Source organism: Gossypium hirsutum, chromosome D02, assembly GCF_007990345.1.
Source record: "Gossypium hirsutum isolate 1008001.06 chromosome D02, Gossypium_hirsutum_v2.1, whole genome shotgun sequence".
In the NCBI taxonomy this organism is placed as follows: Eukaryota; Viridiplantae; Streptophyta; class Magnoliopsida; order Malvales; family Malvaceae; genus Gossypium; species Gossypium hirsutum.
This window is the reverse complement of record NC_053438.1, coordinates 21658108-21677468: the sequence shown is the minus strand read 5'-3', so window position 1 is coordinate 21677468 and position 19361 is coordinate 21658108. Positions and strand designations below refer to the sequence as shown.

The window sequence follows — 19361 nt, the reverse complement described above, 5'->3', positions numbered from 1 at the left end:
ACATATATTGCCTAGATTGATGGAGAGTGTAAGAAATCAATCTAGACATGTGATTAGTTGTATCACACTATATAGCTGATTCTTAGGAGACTAGTTACCTAAAATATTGATATTCTATATTTGTTAAGATAGTTGATTCTTAGGAGATTAGTTACCTAAAATACTAATATTATATATTAGTTAAGATTTTGCATTTCCTAATTTATAGGAGCCTATCAAGCCTATATGTAAAGGATATTATGTGCATATATAGGGATTTAGTTTCACAAAAATAAAAATGAAGCATTTTTTACAATTCTCACAAGACTTCAAAAGCAATGAAATCTCGCTCCGCACATCCCAAACTCTTGCTTCATGCAACCCAAATTCGAGGTCCATAATAGTGAAATATTATTTCGTGCAGCCTAAAATCTTGATCCATAAATCTTACTTTGAGCAATGCAAACTTCTGCTCCATAACAATTAAATCTTACTCCAAGCATCTTCAAATTGTGCTTCACAATGGTGAAATCCTACTCTTAATCCAAACTCCTCCGTATTAGTGAAATCTTACATGACATAGATCAAACTCCTACTTTGCTAAACCCAAACTCTTGCTCCATAACAATAAAATCTTCCTCCACACAACCCAAGCTCTTGTTCCCTCCCAAACAGTGAAATCCTTCTCTAAGTAATGCGAACTTCTACTTTATAATAACAGACTCTTACTTCAAGCAACTCAATCACATGCTCTATAGCAATGAAATCTCGTTCGACACATCCTTAACTCTTGCTTTATAATAATGAGATCATACTTCGTCTAGCCCAAACTCTTACTTCATGCAACCTAAATTCTAGGTCCATAATAGTGAAATCTTACACCTTGCAGCCTTAGTTCTTGCTCTATAAATCCTACTTCGAGCAATGCAAACTTCCACTCCATAACAAATAAATCTTACTCCAAGCATCTTCTACTCCAACTCCATAGTGGTAAAATCTTACTCTTCATAACCCAAACTCCTCCATATGAATGAAATCTTACATGACATAGTTTGAACACCTATTCTGCTAAATTCGAACTCTTGCTCCATAAAATAAAATCTTTCTCCACCTAGCCCAAGCTCTTACTCCCACCCAAATAGTGAAATCCTTTTTTGAGTAATTCAAACTCCTACTTAATAATGGCAAATCCCTACTTTGAGCAACTCAATCATGTGCTCCATAGCAATGAAATATCGCTCTGTACATCCCAAAATCTTGCTACATAACAATGAGATTCTAGTTTGCCTAGCCTAAACTCTTGCTTCATGCAACCTAAATTATAGGTCGATAATAGTAAAATGTTGTTTCGTATAGCAAACTTCAAGCAACGCAATGCAAACTTCTGCTCCATAACAATTAAATCTTACTCCAAGCATCTTCAACTATTGCTCCACAATGATAAAATCATGCTCCCTATAACCCAAACTCCTTCTTATTAGTGAAATCTTACATGGCATAGCTTGAACTCCTACTCTGCTAAACCCGAACTCTTACTCCATAGCAATAAAATCTTCCTCCACCTAACCCAATGTCTTGCTCCCACCCAAGCAATGAAATCCTTCTCTGAATAATGTGAATTCCTACTTCATAATAGCAAACTCCTACTTCTAGCAACTCAATCACATGTTCCATAGCAATGAAACCTCACTCTACACATACCAAACTCTTGCTTCATGCAACCCAAATCTTACTCTAAGCATCTTCAACTCCTTCTCCACAATGGTGAAATCCTACTCCCCATAACCCAAACTCCTCCATATAAGTGAAATCTTACACGACATAGCTCAAACTCCTACCATGCTAAACTTGAACTCTTGCACCATAGCAATAAAATCTTCCTCCACCTAACCCAAGCTCTTGTCCCCACCCAAGCAACGAAATCATTCTCTGTGCAACCTAGACCCTTGCTGTATAGTAGCAAAATCATACTTGTGCAACCTAAAGTCCTATTACATAACAAGAATCCAAACTATTGGTTTATGGTAACATGTTTCACACAACACAAATTCCTCCTCTAGATTACGGGATTCCTAATTTGCACAGCCTTAACTCCTACTTCATAGCAACAAAGCTTTAAGCACAATATTTGGCCAAGTAAAAATCCTTCCAAGGTTATAGACAAGTCAATCATAAAATTGACTTCAAATATACAATGTAATAGCTATCAAAAGCTTGGTCGACTTTTAAGTATTGGAAGCATCTCACAATAAAAGCTTGAACGGCCTCCATAATTTTATTTTCTTTGCAGATATTCTACTAGACGAGAGATCCAACCCAAAAACGCATATGTTTCTAGCTAGTGGACTTTCTTTATCTCAATTTTATGATTAGTGCCGGCATAAGAGCCAAAAATTGTCTGTCCAATTTCGAATGTAGATATTTTTTAAACACAATGGTCTATTGAGCATTGAATTGTATTTATGGCCAAAAGGAACAAAAGATAAAAAAGAATGAAGAAAGCAATTCATATTATGCTAAGCAAATACAGATATTAAAATCTTAGTTAATAGCATTTTTATATATATATAAATTCTTTCCTTTGTTTTTTTATAAATTATGAATTATAAAATTAAATTAAAAAAATTAAATTATTAAAAATATTATTTTTCAGTTAATTATTATCAAACAAGTACTAGTTATTAAGTAAAACATATATCAAAATGTTGTATTGACACAAAAAAATATAAAATAAGACTTGGTACAGTTTGGTAGTAAATGTGGGGAATATGTATATGAACATTCATGTAATCTTTCAAAATTAAAAGTTGCAAAGAAGGATTAGGTTTTCTTCTCTTAAAATCTTATTCTACTGATTATGATGTTCACCTCATTTGTTTATTAACTCTCTTTAACGCACTGTAATCTTTAGTGATTTGCACTGTAGTCTCTCTTTGTTTTGGGTTCAAGTCATATAAAAATGTGAGTAAAGATTAAAACTGATATAGATAATAAATGAAGTTTTAGCTGAATGATAAAATACAAATATTAAAAATTATAGGGCTGTATTTGGATGAGGGATCTATTGGAGGGATTTTATTTGTATAATTTTTTTTAATTTTAAAATTGAATTTACTTGTTCATGAAAATATTTTGGAGAATTTTAAATTTTATAACTAATTTCAAGAGAAATTTTAGTAGCTTAATTTCATTTTTTCAAAATCTACCTTAAGAGGTCGCTTTTCTAAATTCCTCGTGATTTTATTTGATTTAGTACATATGATCCTAATATAAGATAAAAATTAAACTTCAACAATTATATTTATTTAATTCTAATATATATACTTAAATTTTATTTTATTAAAAATATTTATATATTTTTTACAAATGTAATGATATTCATATGGAGTATTTTATATGTTTGGTATAATTATTATTTTATAATTTATAAAATTCTAATAATCGATTTTTTCTAAATATTACAAATGGCTAGCATTTTAAAAACCTCATAATTTTTAATTTTTTTTATCCAAACACACTCTAGAGGTATGGGTTTAAATCATATTATATTACTATTTATATTATTGTATTATTAATATAATTTATTTTGTAAAGTAATAATATTTTCAATATTATCCAACTAAGTCAATTTTCAATTTACTCGTGACGAAGCTCAATAACATATTTAATAATATAGTCAGCCTTCTCTATAACAGCCACCTGCTGTAACAATATTTCGTTATAATAGTCAAGTTTTTAGTAGAATCGATCTTTTATGTTTTACTTTAATCTTCTATAATAGTTTTTCATTTATAACTATGACATCCATAGTTATGAAGTACATTTTTTATTAAATTAGTTCTCTATAAGTGCATATTTTCTAAATTTTTAAATAAAATTATAGATATTTCATGCAAGCAAGTCTATTAATTATCATTTATTAAAATAAAATGATATTAATTAAAATATTATTTCAATAAAATGATTAAATTTCACATGGAAAAATCTATTAATCATATTTTATTAAATGAAAATAATCTTCAATGAGTGGAATTAAAAACATCAATTCAATAAACTTTTAAGTTCCCTAATTAAATATCCTATTATAAATTGGAACAACATAAACTTATAAATTGATTACTTGAAATTAGAAACTCATGATAAACTTTAATTTGATAACTCATATTGATTAACTGAACTTATTAGATTTATAAACTTTGTAATTAATCATGTGAAAGAATGTAAAAGAAAATGTGAATAAAAGCAATAATGCATACATCTATTAAACGTCTTTTAAATTTGTAGTAGGAAGTGGCAGGTGGTTTTACAGAAGGTTCCAAGAGAAGCTAATGCTACAGCTAACATATTAGTTGGTGGCACGCAAAAGTTCTCGTATGGTTCTATCAAGTTCAAGGATATCCCAACAGAAATCATTGACCAAGTTTGGCTTGATGGGAACTCAATTTGTAGTGCAACTGCTTTATCTTTGTAATTAATCTCTATTTTATTACCAAAAAAAAAATTCAAACTTTATTTATTTGATGGAAATTCACGATATGAATTTGATGATAAGTTTACAACGATTATCTCTCTATAACAATATATTGTTATAAGTGTATAACAATCATTTCTCTATAAGAGACAAAATCTAAATAGACAAATGAAACCGTTATAAAAAAGGTTGATTGTAAGAGAGATATCATTCAATTATAATTAAAGTTTATATATAATAAAACTAATATGAATGGTTGAACCAATAAATAATACACAATCAGTAAACTTATTATCTTACAAAAGTACAAAAATTGAACAAAAGTATAATGTTATGGTGCTTTATTCGTGTTTAAACTATACCAAAAATTATTCAGCAACTTTAATACTACAACGTCTGACAATATATTGAAGCAAGTCAAATAATTTAAATGAGAATTAGTAGTGAAATGAAAAGAAATACTTGGCCATCTGAATGGTACAGAAACTAAGAGCTCAAGGCATTTTATAGGAAAAAGGGATGAGACGTCTTTAGGTCAAAATGACAGCTAGTGAGCAGTAGAATAGAAATGGATATTATATCTCCAGATGAAGACAAATATTATATATAAAACTAATTTTAGATTTGTTGCTATTGCTTTACCCTTTCAACTTTTTCATATTATACTATCCAAACATGAAACTTACAACCTGCCTACTTGTACAGAAATAGGAATCTTAAAGGTTTCTCTAATTAACATGAAACTCTTACGTTTTTCTTTTTAATGGAAAATTTAGCCTCTGGAATTTATTTATAATACTTTAATTTTAAGTACACTACCAAATAATAATTTCATCATTTTAATTGTGCTAAATGGTTTTAACAAGGAATAAGTTGTTTATGAATAGGGATGATATGTATGGTCCAAAATGGCATAAACCAAGTTGAAATGTGGTATTCTTTTAAAACGGTTGTATTTTAGCATATTCAAATTCATATTAATATTAATACTAATTCAATTAAGATTCAGTCAGCTATTTACGAGATTTTGTAATTGGAACCAAAGAGATATTAAAAGAAATAAAATACATAGATAGATAGTCTACTGAAATGTAGGGAACAAATGAGAGTTTGGCAAAGCAGAAAATAATTGAGAAGTTATTAAAGTTTATGCACACCAGTTGGCTTGGCGGTGTAGTGCCAAGCTCTGAAACAACAAAATTAAGGGAAGCAAATATATGTCTGTTGGTGGCCACTTGGGCCAATAAACAAGGGGAAAATTTCCAATTTTTGTTGCAGAATTTTGAGAACAAGTGGATAAGAGAAAAGGCTACTTCATTCTAATATAACATAGAAAGAAGGCTTTATTCACAAATTGCACCTTAAACTATACTTCTTTTCTTAATTTGGTATCTATTTTTTTTAGTCAAATGTGATACTTAAACTATTCCTCTATTATCTAAATCACTCCAAATCTTCACACCTCTAAAAAAGAATTGACCAATTATATCATGCCATATCAGCATCCATGTGTTATTTTCTCGATTTTATAATTTTATAATAATATTAATTAAAAATTAATTATATTAATATTTAAAAAATCATTGATCAATTATATTGTGTCTCATCTTTGTTTGATGGACAGCTATATTGTGTGAAAAAATATTTTTTTATATATTTTTAAATATTAATATTAATATAAAATTATCAAATAAGGAAAATAACACATGGAAGCCTATGTGGCACGATATAATTGGTCAATGATTTTTTTTAATGGTGTTAAGATTTGAGTGATTTGGATAATGAAGGAATAATTTAAGTATCACTTGTTATCAAAAACAAATTTAAGTGCCAAATTGAGAAAAGAGGTATAGTTTAGGATGTAATTTATGAATTAAACCATAAAAGAATAACCCCACACCTCACGAGGCTCTCAAACCCCACCCAACCCAAAAGCCAACCAATGTTCCCCTGCAACCACCGAGCCACTATGTTGCTCCGTTTGTCAAGCATGCACTGATAATCGCATCAACACCATGTTTTATTAAAGGTTAGCTATACCAATTAATATACCATAACCACTGTAGTTGTAGTTGTAGTTGTAGGTGAATGAAAGGATGCTTCCTGAATTATTATACTGGTTGGTTTGGTTGTAGATTTCCTGAATTGTTATAGTCTACTAATAGATAAGAAATGGAAACCATCGGAACATGACCATTATTTATATAAATGATAGAAAAAGTTGAGTAGGCAAAAGCAGATGTAGGGAACATTGTCCGGATGGTGCCCTATTTTTTGCCCTAAGAGTATCTCAAAGGCCCACTAATTAGTGTAGGTAATGATATAAAGACAAAGCTACTGAGTTTATAGGTATATAGGGCGTGGCTAAAGTAGAGCAAAAGTTATTGACTTTCCCCTGGAAGATTTCATGCTTTTTGGCAGTAAATTCATCAAACATTCTAATTTATTAGTGCATTTTATGTTAAATTAGTTTGGATTACAGTGTAAGTTTTCATGATTGGGTACTGATGAAGCTAATCCTCGTGGCCCCACCATTTTTATTGCTTTTCACATATTTCTTTGCACTTAATATTATTATATAAGTTTATATGTCGAAAAAAAAACATCAATTAATCCATTATATTAAATTTGTAGAAATTTAACTTTTAATAATTAATTAATTTTTTTAAATTTTTATTATTAATTATATTATTTATTAAAATAAATTGAATGATTAAATATGACAATTTTTTATTTACTCTAATATTTTTCTATTATATATTTTTTGGCATTCATCGTTGTAGCTTTCTGTTTTCTGGGTGTTGATTAGTAAAGATGAAAAGAAACAATTGAACACGAGTTAGAAGATGACTGGAAATGGAATTTTTAGTGGACTCCCAAGAATATGACGCATAAAGTTGACTGAAATCAAGATGCAAACCTATTATGCTAGGAAATCGTAATACAATTAAAATAAATTTTGAATGAAAACTGAAATTACGTGTAAATTATATCATTAATGGCTATAAAAGAAGTAATGTTTTAATTCTTGTCATTGAATTATTAAAATCCTACTTTTTATCCCAAAATTAATAAAACAATGCATACATTTTGAAAGCATAAATATTAACCGGGGGTTTTGGATATCAATATTTACCACCCAAGTAATGGGAGTCGAGCCTTAACCGAACGTCCAATGCAATGATCAAAGAAAGCAATAATAAAGACAAGAAGTGCATCATCTCATTTATCTTAATCTTTACTCCCACAAAACCAGGGAAATAATATCAATGTACATCTCAAACAGTAATCACTTACCATCCAATAACCTAATAATTGGATGATCCAGATAGTTCTGTTTTTAACTCATTAAACTTTTTTTTTTTATCTAATCCCCTATTTCATACCTACAATGGATTCTTTTCTCCTACTATAGTGACCAATATTTTCTTGCATCAGAGTCTTCCTCCTTTCAGCTATGAAACTATCAATTATCAACTGAAACTCTTCACTGCTCATTTCCTCCATTGATTTCCTCGCCGGCTCTATGCCTGACATCACCATTTCTCGGCTACTCACAGCTGTCTCCGATCTCCGAAACTCCCGGAAGGACTCTCTCTGTCGACATTCTGATACCATTGATCGACTTCTTTCGTAATGTTTTTGCTTCACTTCAGTTGAACAAAGCTTCGTCTTAGGTTGTTTAACTGTTGAGACCGAAATTTTACTTTCTGTAATTGTATCAATTATCGTAGCTCGCTGCTTTACTGGAGAAGCAGCAACCGCATTTTCTACCAACACGATTCGTTTGTCCACCGTCGACACCTCCGTGACTGGAAAGTCGGATACGTTGGCCGTCAGAACGGCAGATGTCGCTGGTATGCTCCGGTAAGAGCTGACGTATTCGTCGTAGATGTTGTTTCTAGTGCTTTGTTTGTGGGTCCTTTTTTGGTTAGACAAAGCATAAACGGCAAGGATGATGATGTTTACAATGATGAAAGTGAAGAGAGGTTTGTTAAAAGCAGAAACAAAACGGCGGCGAAAATGACCAGCAGACTCGACGATGGTGGGGAAGCAAAGCCATAATAGCAAAAATAAAACCAACAAAAACCCGATTAACCGAAAACCGATCATCAACTTCCTCTCCATGTTGTATCGACATAAGGCATCTTCTTTCTCGGCCTTGACGTTATCAAATTCGAAGGAATCCATGATGTCTTAACAAGACAAGGAGGGAAATAAAAGAGAAGGTTGAAGGTTGCTTTCAGAGTCAGAGGGCTATTAAAGAAATAGAAACTTGAAGAAAAACAGAGCTGGAAGATGGTAGAGTAGTAGTATTTTTTGTTTTTTTAGTTTTGGATACTTAATAATTTTTGGTACGGGGCTTTCGATCTTGATGGTTTGAATAGATTCCTACGGCTGCTCTATATATAGGTGATTGCCCAATGCTTTTCATTAAATATACAAAACCCACAAATGTTTATTGCAATATTTAAATTCAAATTCTACCTGATATTGAAAGGGAGAATCAGTTTTGAATTCCGAAAAGATTGATATTTATATACAGTAAAATAAATATGGAGGATGTATTTAGGGATAATAGAGTTTGGTTTTTTAAAATGAAATTTTTTCCTTTAAATTTATACTACATGATAAAACTATATTTTGACTTCTAAAAAATATTTTTTTTATATAGTCCTTTAAAAAATTATAAAGACATAAGCTACTAAAATGATGAAATTACATTTTAACTCTAATAAAAATATATAACTAAATTCCGCTCCTCCCCAAAAATTTTCTAACTTCCCTCGGGATACATTAGTTACACCAATATAATATATACATATGATTGTATTGTCTCCATACATAGAAGATGCATTGATTACATCAATATTATATATATGATTACGTGCGTATGTGTCGAGGCTTAAGAACATGCAATTAAATGTGGAAGTGAAAGTGTGGTATCTGCAAGCAAACAAGTCAAATTGTAATATAGTTATGTGCTACAACGAAACACTTGGAAGGTATTCCGAGAATCATACCTAAGGGGTTGCTATATTGGACAAAATTACTATTAAATCAATTGCCTGAAAATAATTACTAATCTAATCGAGTTACAAATTAGTAGTGCTAATTCTAAATTAAAACAATAATAAAACTAATTAGATTAAACAAGTTAAGTTATTGAAAATTCATATTCCTAGTTTCGACAATGTGAGCTATTTAGCCTAGAATCAATTAAAGTCCTAATTATGAACTAAGTCTATAATTACCCTTAATTTAAGTACTTACAACCCTTAGCTAGAAATACCTTTTCGGTCTCATATTCATTAAGGACTACCACTTAAGATACCCTTTCGGTCTCACCACTTGTCACAAGTCTATTCAACACAATACTTTTTCAATCTCTCCTGTCTAAATATTCTAGTAGAGTTGTCAATCCTAATATAATAAGTTCTCTTGAAGAAATACTCAATTTTAGATAATTATTTACTGAATTAATTAATCAGGTTTAATAATTGAATCGTGCGAGATATGTATAAAACACAAGTTTATTCTAATATTTTCACAAATATTCAATTAACAAAGTTAACAAAAGAGATATAAATAAAAGAATAAGAAAAAAGAATGCTCATTGATTTTATCAATGTAAAGGCGTAGTTCTAGAAAAATCTTCGCTTGTAAATGTCTAACTTCAGAATATAAATCTTTCGATTAAGCAAACATGAAAGAAAACTAAAAAAAATTGAAAACCTAAATCAAAAGTATGAAATTTGATCTAAAGCCCCCCATTCTATTGTTTTGAGCTATTATTTATAGTTTACATGTATTATAACCTAATTAGGTCAAGTAAAGATGGCTAAACATGTTAATTTAGATTGTGCGGACAAAAACACCCTTAGCTATAAATTGGGCCTCGACGAACTGGTGTCATGACACTAAACATCAAACTAGACTCCCTTGGCTTTAAACTTGGATGTCGCAACATGTAACATCCCGCCCGGCATAGTCCTAGTGATTCAATTACTGTTTCTCGAAGTATGGTGTTTAGAGCAAGTTCTAAGTGGGTAAGGTATTAATTGTGACTTAGTATGTAAGTTTATTAGTGCGCCCTTAGGCGAATCTTGTGATGGGCGAGCTTGATGGTTTGACAGAATCTTCTAAAGAGTATACGCCACCTTAGTTGTTAGACAAATATGTTAAGTCCTCAGTTTGATAGAACTTTTTTTTTTGGTTGAACAATTTAGATAGTAAAATGAGAATTGGTTAGAATAGAACTAAGTTACCGTAGTCAATAAGACTCGTATTTATGATGAGAGAGAAAGTTCTTAGTCACAAGAATCGAGGAGGTTAATGGGATAATCAGATTTATCCACTAAATCTAGCTTCTGTGTCTATTTGTATAAAGTTTGTATTAGCTTCTTGAGCAAGCTTTTTCGCCTTCTCTTGTATTCACATTTTCTTCTCAAACTTTCTCTACAATTTTCTCTCTAAAAGCCTAAGACCAGAGACCTGCTTGAATATTTGGGTTTATTGTACTCAACCAAATCTTTCATTATTTTAACACCTGGTAAATGTCAATAAACCTTAGGTTATTTTCATGGTTATTTACGTGACTTTAGGGCTGCACGCTTAAGCGTCAGTTTTGAGTGTAAGGAAAGAAACTTCCTGAATTTGGGTTTTGTAATTATGTTACTTGGAAGTTTGTTTAGTTTTCTGGTATACAGTTTGATAAGTTTAACTATTTATATTATAGCTCAAGACACTCCTGAAGGTTCTCATGGTAAGGGCAAGAGTCCTATTGTTTGAACTTGTTACATTTTCTAGTGAGTTCCTTCTTACTCTATGCATGTGTAATGCCTTTTTTATGTTTGGTTAAAGTAAGTATACATATTCTGTGAAAATGAATTGTTTGAACAAGAGTGATGAATGCTTGTTGTTATCAGTCTGGTTTGCTCTGTCCATGTTAAGATGTAAGAACCTTCTTTCGTGTTTAAGCCACTGCCATTTGCTTCTGAAATGAATAACATGATTTGATATATGGAAATGAATTCACAACGTTGCCTTTAATGAAATGAGCATTAAACTGACAGATCATAATTCATGAAAATAGTCGTATAGCCTTTGGTAGGGCAAGTGTTATTGCAAACCAGATTGACAAATCATGATAAAGGAAAATGAACAAAAAATTGGTATGGCTCTGTATAGGGACTAGGGTTTGTGGCTAACACGAAGAAGGTAGTCTGTATGGTTGCATAGGAGTAGATTACATGCCAAAGGAATAGTGTCCGGCGTCTAGCCTATCTGTATTTGGTATTCGTCAATTGGCAAACTGAGCAACTGTGCTAAGTTGGAAAGACTTATTTGAATTATATGTAACTATTGCAAGGTTTTCTTCTGGAACTCACTAAGTTCTTTGAACTTACCTAGTTACCTTTCATTCTTAGGTCTGCTAACGAAGTAAAAGAATCTTTGAAGACTACGCTAGATGACAACCATTACCATAAGACTCCTTGTATTTTGTATTATCCATGACATGGGCTGGTGCCAATATGTCCTCAGTCGAAGAATAATTTTTGAATATAAACTTATGCTTATGAAACTATTATTTTAGTGAAGTTTCAATAAAGTATCTATTGTCTTTCAAAGTGTATCATCTTATTTATCTTCGTAAGAAAAATAGTTTTTATTTCATACTAACTTAAACTATAGTAAATTGGTATATGTTAGATATGGATTCCAAGAAAATGATTTCAAGACAGTAACACGCCATTCATGGATCCTCCTTAGGATTGGGTATGGAGTGTTACACAACATCCATGACCTGGTGTCGTGACATTGACACCTTAATGCTCCTATTCTGCTTCGAAGTTGGTTGTCACGACATCCTAGTTGGATGTTGTGACATTGAAGACAGTCCACTAAATCCTTGGTCGAAATTGATATATTACACACTTAATCAACCTATTAGTCTTCCCTTATGACCAGATTGGCCTCAAAAGTCATAAAACACATAAAAATGCTCATTTTATTAACTTTAACTAAAAGGAATACTAAAACAAAAATCTGACTAAAATGATACTAAATTACTTAAAAACAAGCTCATTAATTGTTAAAAAGAATCAAATTTGCCACAATGAATTGTGGCAGATAAAACTCCCCCACACTTAAGTCTTTACTTGTCCTCAAGCAAACAAGCACACCACATGCAATAAAGGCGTCTCTTGGATTATATTAACTACTATGAAACATGGTTAGCAAATATTAAAGTTGTGTCGATTCTATCTTACATGCAACTTAATATTGATAATTCAATAATTGGAAAACTTCTAAAGCAAATTTCCTAGTTTACAAAGTTAAATGACTAGCAGACTTAGAAGTAACCAAATGCCTAGATATTTAATCATATTGCCATTAGTCTAAGTCATACAGATATATAGTAGATACAAGCATGAGAATTAAAAAACATTCACTAGATTTAATTATTAGCAAGTTTGGAAAATTATGCAAAGAGAATGCTTAAGTCACATAAGTCTTCTAGGCTTGTAACGATATGAGGTTTTGGAAGATATAAGTTCAAAGAAAACATGGCTCAAAATGGTCCAAACACTAGAAATAGTTAGGCACATGACATTGTTCCTTTTCTCCCCCAAGTTTAGATTTTAGGCTTACTTTTTTATTTCTCCTTATCTCACCTTACTTATCTCTCCAAATGTAAGACACGATATAATATTGGTAAATATAGTTAGCTTAGTGAGTTTTGTGTACCATGAATGCAAATTTCCTAAGTATTAGTGATTTTTAATGTATCACTTTGTTTTGCTAATTTTCACTCACACTGCTTTTAACCCATTTCATGCTTTTATCCCTCTCGTATGGCTTGTAATCCTTACAAGTTCTGTTAATATAAGTAACCTTGTGGCTCAAACTTATTTGCAGGAAACCCCTCGAAAAAACATGATGGAGCCACATTTCAGTCCATGCGACAAAAACAGAAAGACTTATGAAGAACAAATGTTACAGATCGATGAACTAGATGAACGGCGGACACATGTCAAAGAGAAATTGAGAATAAACGATGTAGAACCAAATCGACGCCATGATGAGCATATGGATGGAACGAACCAATTTAAGGTTGGGGACAAGGTACTACTAGATAAAACGAATCCACAAATTTCCACTTTAGAGCTTAATGCAAACGGAGCAACTCCTTTTTACGGTACTGAATATCTTCCCATACGGTACAGTCGAGGTAACTCATTCTGAATTCGGCACTTTTAAGGTAAATAATCCTCGACTCAAACCTTATTTTGATAATAGAATTGATAGCGAGAAGAGGAGTTTCAACTCCGTGAACCACCATGACCGTAAGAATATGAGGTAAGTCAAGCTTAGACTTTAAATAAACGCTTCTCGAGAGGTAACCCGAGTGTTAACATTGCTAATTTTCATAATTTTATTTCATGTTATTTTTAAATTGATTAATTTTTTAAAATAAAAAAGTGTGTTTTTTGACCCACACGACCTGGACACACGGGCATGTCCCAGACCGTGTACACTAAAAGGGTTTTGACAGTGACTTATATGGCCTGGCGACATGGCTGTGTGACCCACACGGTCTGGACACACGGACGTGTCCTTGGCCGTGTGGATCCTAAGACTTAATTTTAAAATTTTAAAATATTCAACAGTGAGTTAGACGGCTTGGCGACATGGCCATGTGACCCACTTAGCTTGCACACACAGGCATGTCATTGGCCGTGTGGATCCTGAGACTTAATTTTTCCAAAATTTGACTGTTACACGGCCTAAAATAGTCCACACGGGCATGTTCTAGGCTGTGTGAAACCTTGAGCTAATTTTACAATTTTTTTCAAAAGTTAGAGAGTTACATAGGCCATAGGCACGGCCGTATACGAGACACGGCTAAGCCACACAGGCGTGTGGGATGTCACACGGGCGTCGGAGAAATGAAAGATGTTGTGCACGGGCGTGTGACACGGCCGTGTGTGCTACACGACCTGGACACACGGGCGTGTTCGAGGCCGTGTGAAGACTGGACCTATATTTTTTAGAACGTACACAAGCTGGGGAGAACCACACGACCTTGTCACCCTTAAAAAACCCTAGCCCCCTTCTTTTTTCCATTGTTTTGTCTAATTCCCCCAACCTCCCAACATACCCTAGCCGCCCCCGTTTCTCTACCCTCCACACTTTGGCCATCGTCGTCACCTCACACCCTCTCCCTCTTTTCTCCTTCCTTTCCCCCTTACCCCTTTGAGCCACCCACTCTCCCACGCCCTCTACCCTCGTTGACAGTCCCTCTTCTCAACCCCATTCCACCCCCGCGGCCCAAGCTGCCCTCTCCTCTCCTCCCCTTCGCCCTTCTCACCGTCTGACCACCAGTCCACCCCTACGCCCAACCCGCCTTTTTCTTGCCCTTTTCTTTGCTTACTGCTCGCCCCTTCCCTTTCTCTCCATCGTCATGTCTTTCCCCAACGCACCCATGCGCATGCTCGTCCCGAACCACCACCGCTCCGACGTCATTTCCTGTCGCCCCATCGCCGTTTACTCCGGTCACCACCCACCACTGTTTGCCTTTTTTATTTATTTGTTTGTTTGTTTCTTATCCATTATTCTTATTAGTTATATTATTTTATTAGTTTATTATTTATTATCTTTTATTTTTATTATTAGTTCTATATATATATATATATTTACTTGTTGCTGCTCTTATTATTATTTTATTTCATTTTCTTATCATCCAATTTTTATTCTTCATGCTACTGTTTTAGTTTATTATTATAACTATTATACTGATTCATTATTAATTTATTATTTTGCATTCCTTGCTCACTGTTTCTATTACTATTGTTCTTTGTTCTTAGTATTCAAATTGATTATTTATTTATTTATGCTTTTTATTATTCTTATTATGTGTTCTTATTTCCCTTATTAATGCTATTTCATTATTATAGTCTGTTTGATACTAGTACATAGTGTTTTCAGAGTTGATTTTCTATTTGGGGCGTTTTAGATTTTGATGCGTGTTTTAGGATTATTTTTAGTGTCATATTTTAATTTACACGACTGTTTCTCAGCCTTTTTGTTTGTTTATTTGGTGATGCGTATTTTATTTTCTGATTGTGAATTCTTTTATTTCAGGCACACCATGACCAACACTCGTAGCAAGTCCAAAGTCATTGTCCCCGCTTTGAAAAAGCGAAAGACCCCTGGCGCGACCTTCTCCTCGAGCGCCTTCGCCAAGGCTCGCCACCCTTATCTCTGATTTTTAGCTGGTCCCCATGAGAAATTATTTCAGCTACTTCGACTGCGACTACTCAGCTTCAGCCGATGTATTGATTGGGCCACTTTGGAGCAGGTTCACCTAGCTGATCTTATTCGAGCCTTTATTACCACAGCCCCTTAGAACCGGTTCTTCTCTATCATCGAGTCCATATACATAGAGCTGACGTTGGAGTTCTGCTCGACATTTTCTCTCCAGCATGTAATGACGATTCATGATAAGCCAGACACCATCACTTTCAGACTCGGTGGCCTGGTGTGCCAAATGAGTGTCCCTGAGTTTGGCGCTGCATTGGGACTATACACTGAGGAGTTTATGAGTGTTGAAAACTTCCTCCGCCTACATCAGCACATCCACTACTCGGCAACTAATTATTGGCCAGATCTTACGGTAAGTATGACACCTTATGACGCGAGTCGCTCGAAGGCGACTTCTCTCCCTTCGACTTTACGGTATATTCATGCCCTTTTAGCTCATACTTTGACCGGTAGGAGAGGGAGCACCGGAGTCGTCAGTACGAACGATGCCTATTTTTTATGGAGTATGGCCACTGAGCATATTGTTGATTTAGCTTACTTCATCGCCCTCGCTTTCTGCCATCGGACAGACAGCAACAAGAAGGGTCCTATCTGTTTAGGCCCTTAAGTGACTCGACTCGCTCGACACTTTTGTCCCCTCGACGCACTGGAGCAGTCCTCTACACTTATTCTTGCCGGCTAGATGTCCCCATAGAGAATATCAAGCATGACCCATATAAGGATGATCGAGCGGCTTCATGAATTAGATCCTCCTCAGTATCGATTATTTCATTCTGACTCTTAGAATGAACCCAAGAAATTCTCTGATGATGTCCTTTTGCATCATGAAGACCCACCTTATCCTCCACCTTCAAGTCACTGTCTTATTTATTCTGCTGCTACTTTAGTGGACCTCTCTGAGCGATTCACTTGCTTCGAGTAGTACTGTTTCCAGATGTTCGACAATATTGACGCGACATTGCAGCAGATCTATTAGCATCTCCATATCTCCTCTTCAGCGTCGACGAGTCACGACACCGACGCTTCTGATGATGAGAACCATTAAGTTTATTTATTTTTATTTTTATTTTTATTTTTATTTTCTTAGACTTATTTCGTTTTTATCTTTTGAACCATATTTTTATTTTTATTGTTGTTTCTAATCAGGTTAGTAACCCCTTAATCTTCTTCACTATTTGTGTTTATTTTCTTATTAGTTTGCTTGAAATCATACACTACATTTTGATTTAACTACAATTTCATTTTTTACTATTTTGGGGATTTCATCCAATATTTAGTGCAATTTCAGTTTTCTCCCTCTCTTATGATATTTTGTTTATACTATGATTATATCTGTTTGTACATTGAGAACAATGTACATCTTAAGTGTGAGGAGGTTAGTTAGGTATTTATTAGAAAATCCCTGATTTATAAGTAATTTTCTCATACTTCTATAAGAATGATTTTTTTATCGATTTGTGATTTTTATTGATGTGTTTTGGATTAAATTCATAGATATTTGTGCATTGGTTGTTTTAAACTTTAAGACATGAGAGAATTACGCATGATAAATTTATTTTCAGAAAAAAAATTTTAGGTTGTTTCCCTGAATTAAGGTATTGTCTTGAAGTTTTAAATTTACAAGTTTGACATCAAAAACCATAATTTTTTGTGAGATTTTAAGCCTTTAGAGCATACATTTTTCTTGCTCATTTTATTATTGGTTCTGAGTGTGTCAATTGATTTGTTATTCTAGAACTTGCATCGATTATACATGTCGAGATCACACCTTTTGATTTGATATACTAAGATGATAAAGACACTTAGGTTTTAACCCACTTATCCCATAAAAAGCTTACCTACATAATTAATCCTTAGTGAACCCTGTTGAGCCTAGCACACCGTTTCTTGATTTACCCATTAATGATAACCCATAACTCATTTTTTTCGTTGAAACTTTTTCCCTTTTTATTGACTCCCTTTTTGTTGAGATTTGATATGGTTAGTTGCTTAATTGTGCTATTTTGTTTGATTTGCTGAATTGTTTCTTATTGCTCTAAAAAAATCGAAAAAAAATTGAAAAAAATATAATAAAAAAATATTGATCATTATTTAGTTCTATGTTGACTAAGCTTGAATAGTTAAATTCATATTTTGAGAAGAAGCTCATTTTTATTCTTGAATAGTTTTCAATTGATGTAATTATTTTTTTTAATTCAGCATTTGTTTATTTTTCTAGTTTGGTAATTTATCAATTCGACCTCAATTTTCACCAACTTTTTCAACATTTCTCTATACCCTTAACCTAAACCCCATTACAACTTCTAAAGATCTTTTGATTTGTGTATCATCTCATTTTATAGTGGCAGAGATTTGATTTTCATGCAAGCCTATGGTAAAGACTTTTCATGTTTGACTATTGAGTGTTTATTCTTAAACCTTAAACACTTTGAGTGATTTGAGTGAATCTGTAGTGAGGATGTCAATTCTTGTCGATTTTGAATTAAAGGTAATTACTTAGATAATGGGAAATACCTATGTTTTCATGCTCTAAAAATGTTTGACTTGGATTGTTTGAATCTTTAGTTCTCTTTTAGTTGAATTATTAATGTATGATTATTTGTGAATTATTTCGACACATTATTGATGAGAATTGCAAGTTGAAAAAAAGATTAATTTTAATTGTGAGTTGAGGATTTTACTTGAGGACAAACAAACGCTTAAGTGTGGGGATATTTGATAAGTCATAAAAGTAACATATTTTAATTTCATTCCTAATGAGTTTTTGGGTGATTAATTATGTAAATTAGTGAATTTGATGCTCCTAATCCTTTAAATTCATGTTTCTATACTTAGTAGAACATTTGGGAGTGAAAGGAGCAAAAATGTCAAACCTTATCTGGGTTAGAAATTGATTTTGTTGCACAATGAAAAATGATTTTATTTTCTAAAATTGAGTGGTTATGTTATTAACAGCAATAAACCCTTTAATAAATTTGTACATGTGTTTTGGAATAGGCAAACTTGGTTGTTTCCCAGCTTTCAACCAACATAATCTTCTCTGTTATTCTCGAACCCTCGTCTTGCTTAGAGTGTGTGATCTAATTCATAAACAATAAATATAATGACAACTTGTTTGATATTCTAGTAGGAAAGATAAATTTCTCTCTATGAGTTAGAAACCAAATATTAACTCTTTTGAAATATAATTTGTTGGAACATAATCTCTATTTATAGAGAATCACAAGAGTCTTAGTTGAATAAGAAGAAGCTAAATAATAATATGGAAAAAGATATAGTACCATTAGGATTATAGGGAGGTGGGCGACACACCCTTATTGGGAACCAGAGTTGCCACCCATCACATGTCAAATGGGCCTGTTAGGCATGTCTCATATATTGGGTGCAATTAAATGCTCCTTATTAGTCTTTGAAACCAACCCATATAATTTATTCAACCCAATAAGTTATTTTCTATTCTAGAATATTATTTATTTATTTAAAATAAATTTAATTGATTTCACTCAATTAAACGATTTTCTCAACCCAATCCTAATCCCATTAAAGCCATGTCAATTTTACTGTACTAGAATTAGTGAGTAAA

The 19361-nt window shown here is 32.7% G+C and overlaps 1 protein-coding gene across 1 annotated transcript; it reads right to left on the bottom strand.

The window, feature by feature from the left end:
• Positions 1-7825: 7825 nt before the first annotated feature.
• Positions 7826-8641, bottom strand: LOC107907982 (uncharacterized). Its single transcript, XM_016835272.1, has one exon. It carries the CDS (start codon positions 8639-8641, stop codon positions 7826-7828), a length of 816 nt encoding a protein of 271 aa, XP_016690761.1.
• Between the last annotated feature and the right edge of the window lie 10720 nt (positions 8642-19361).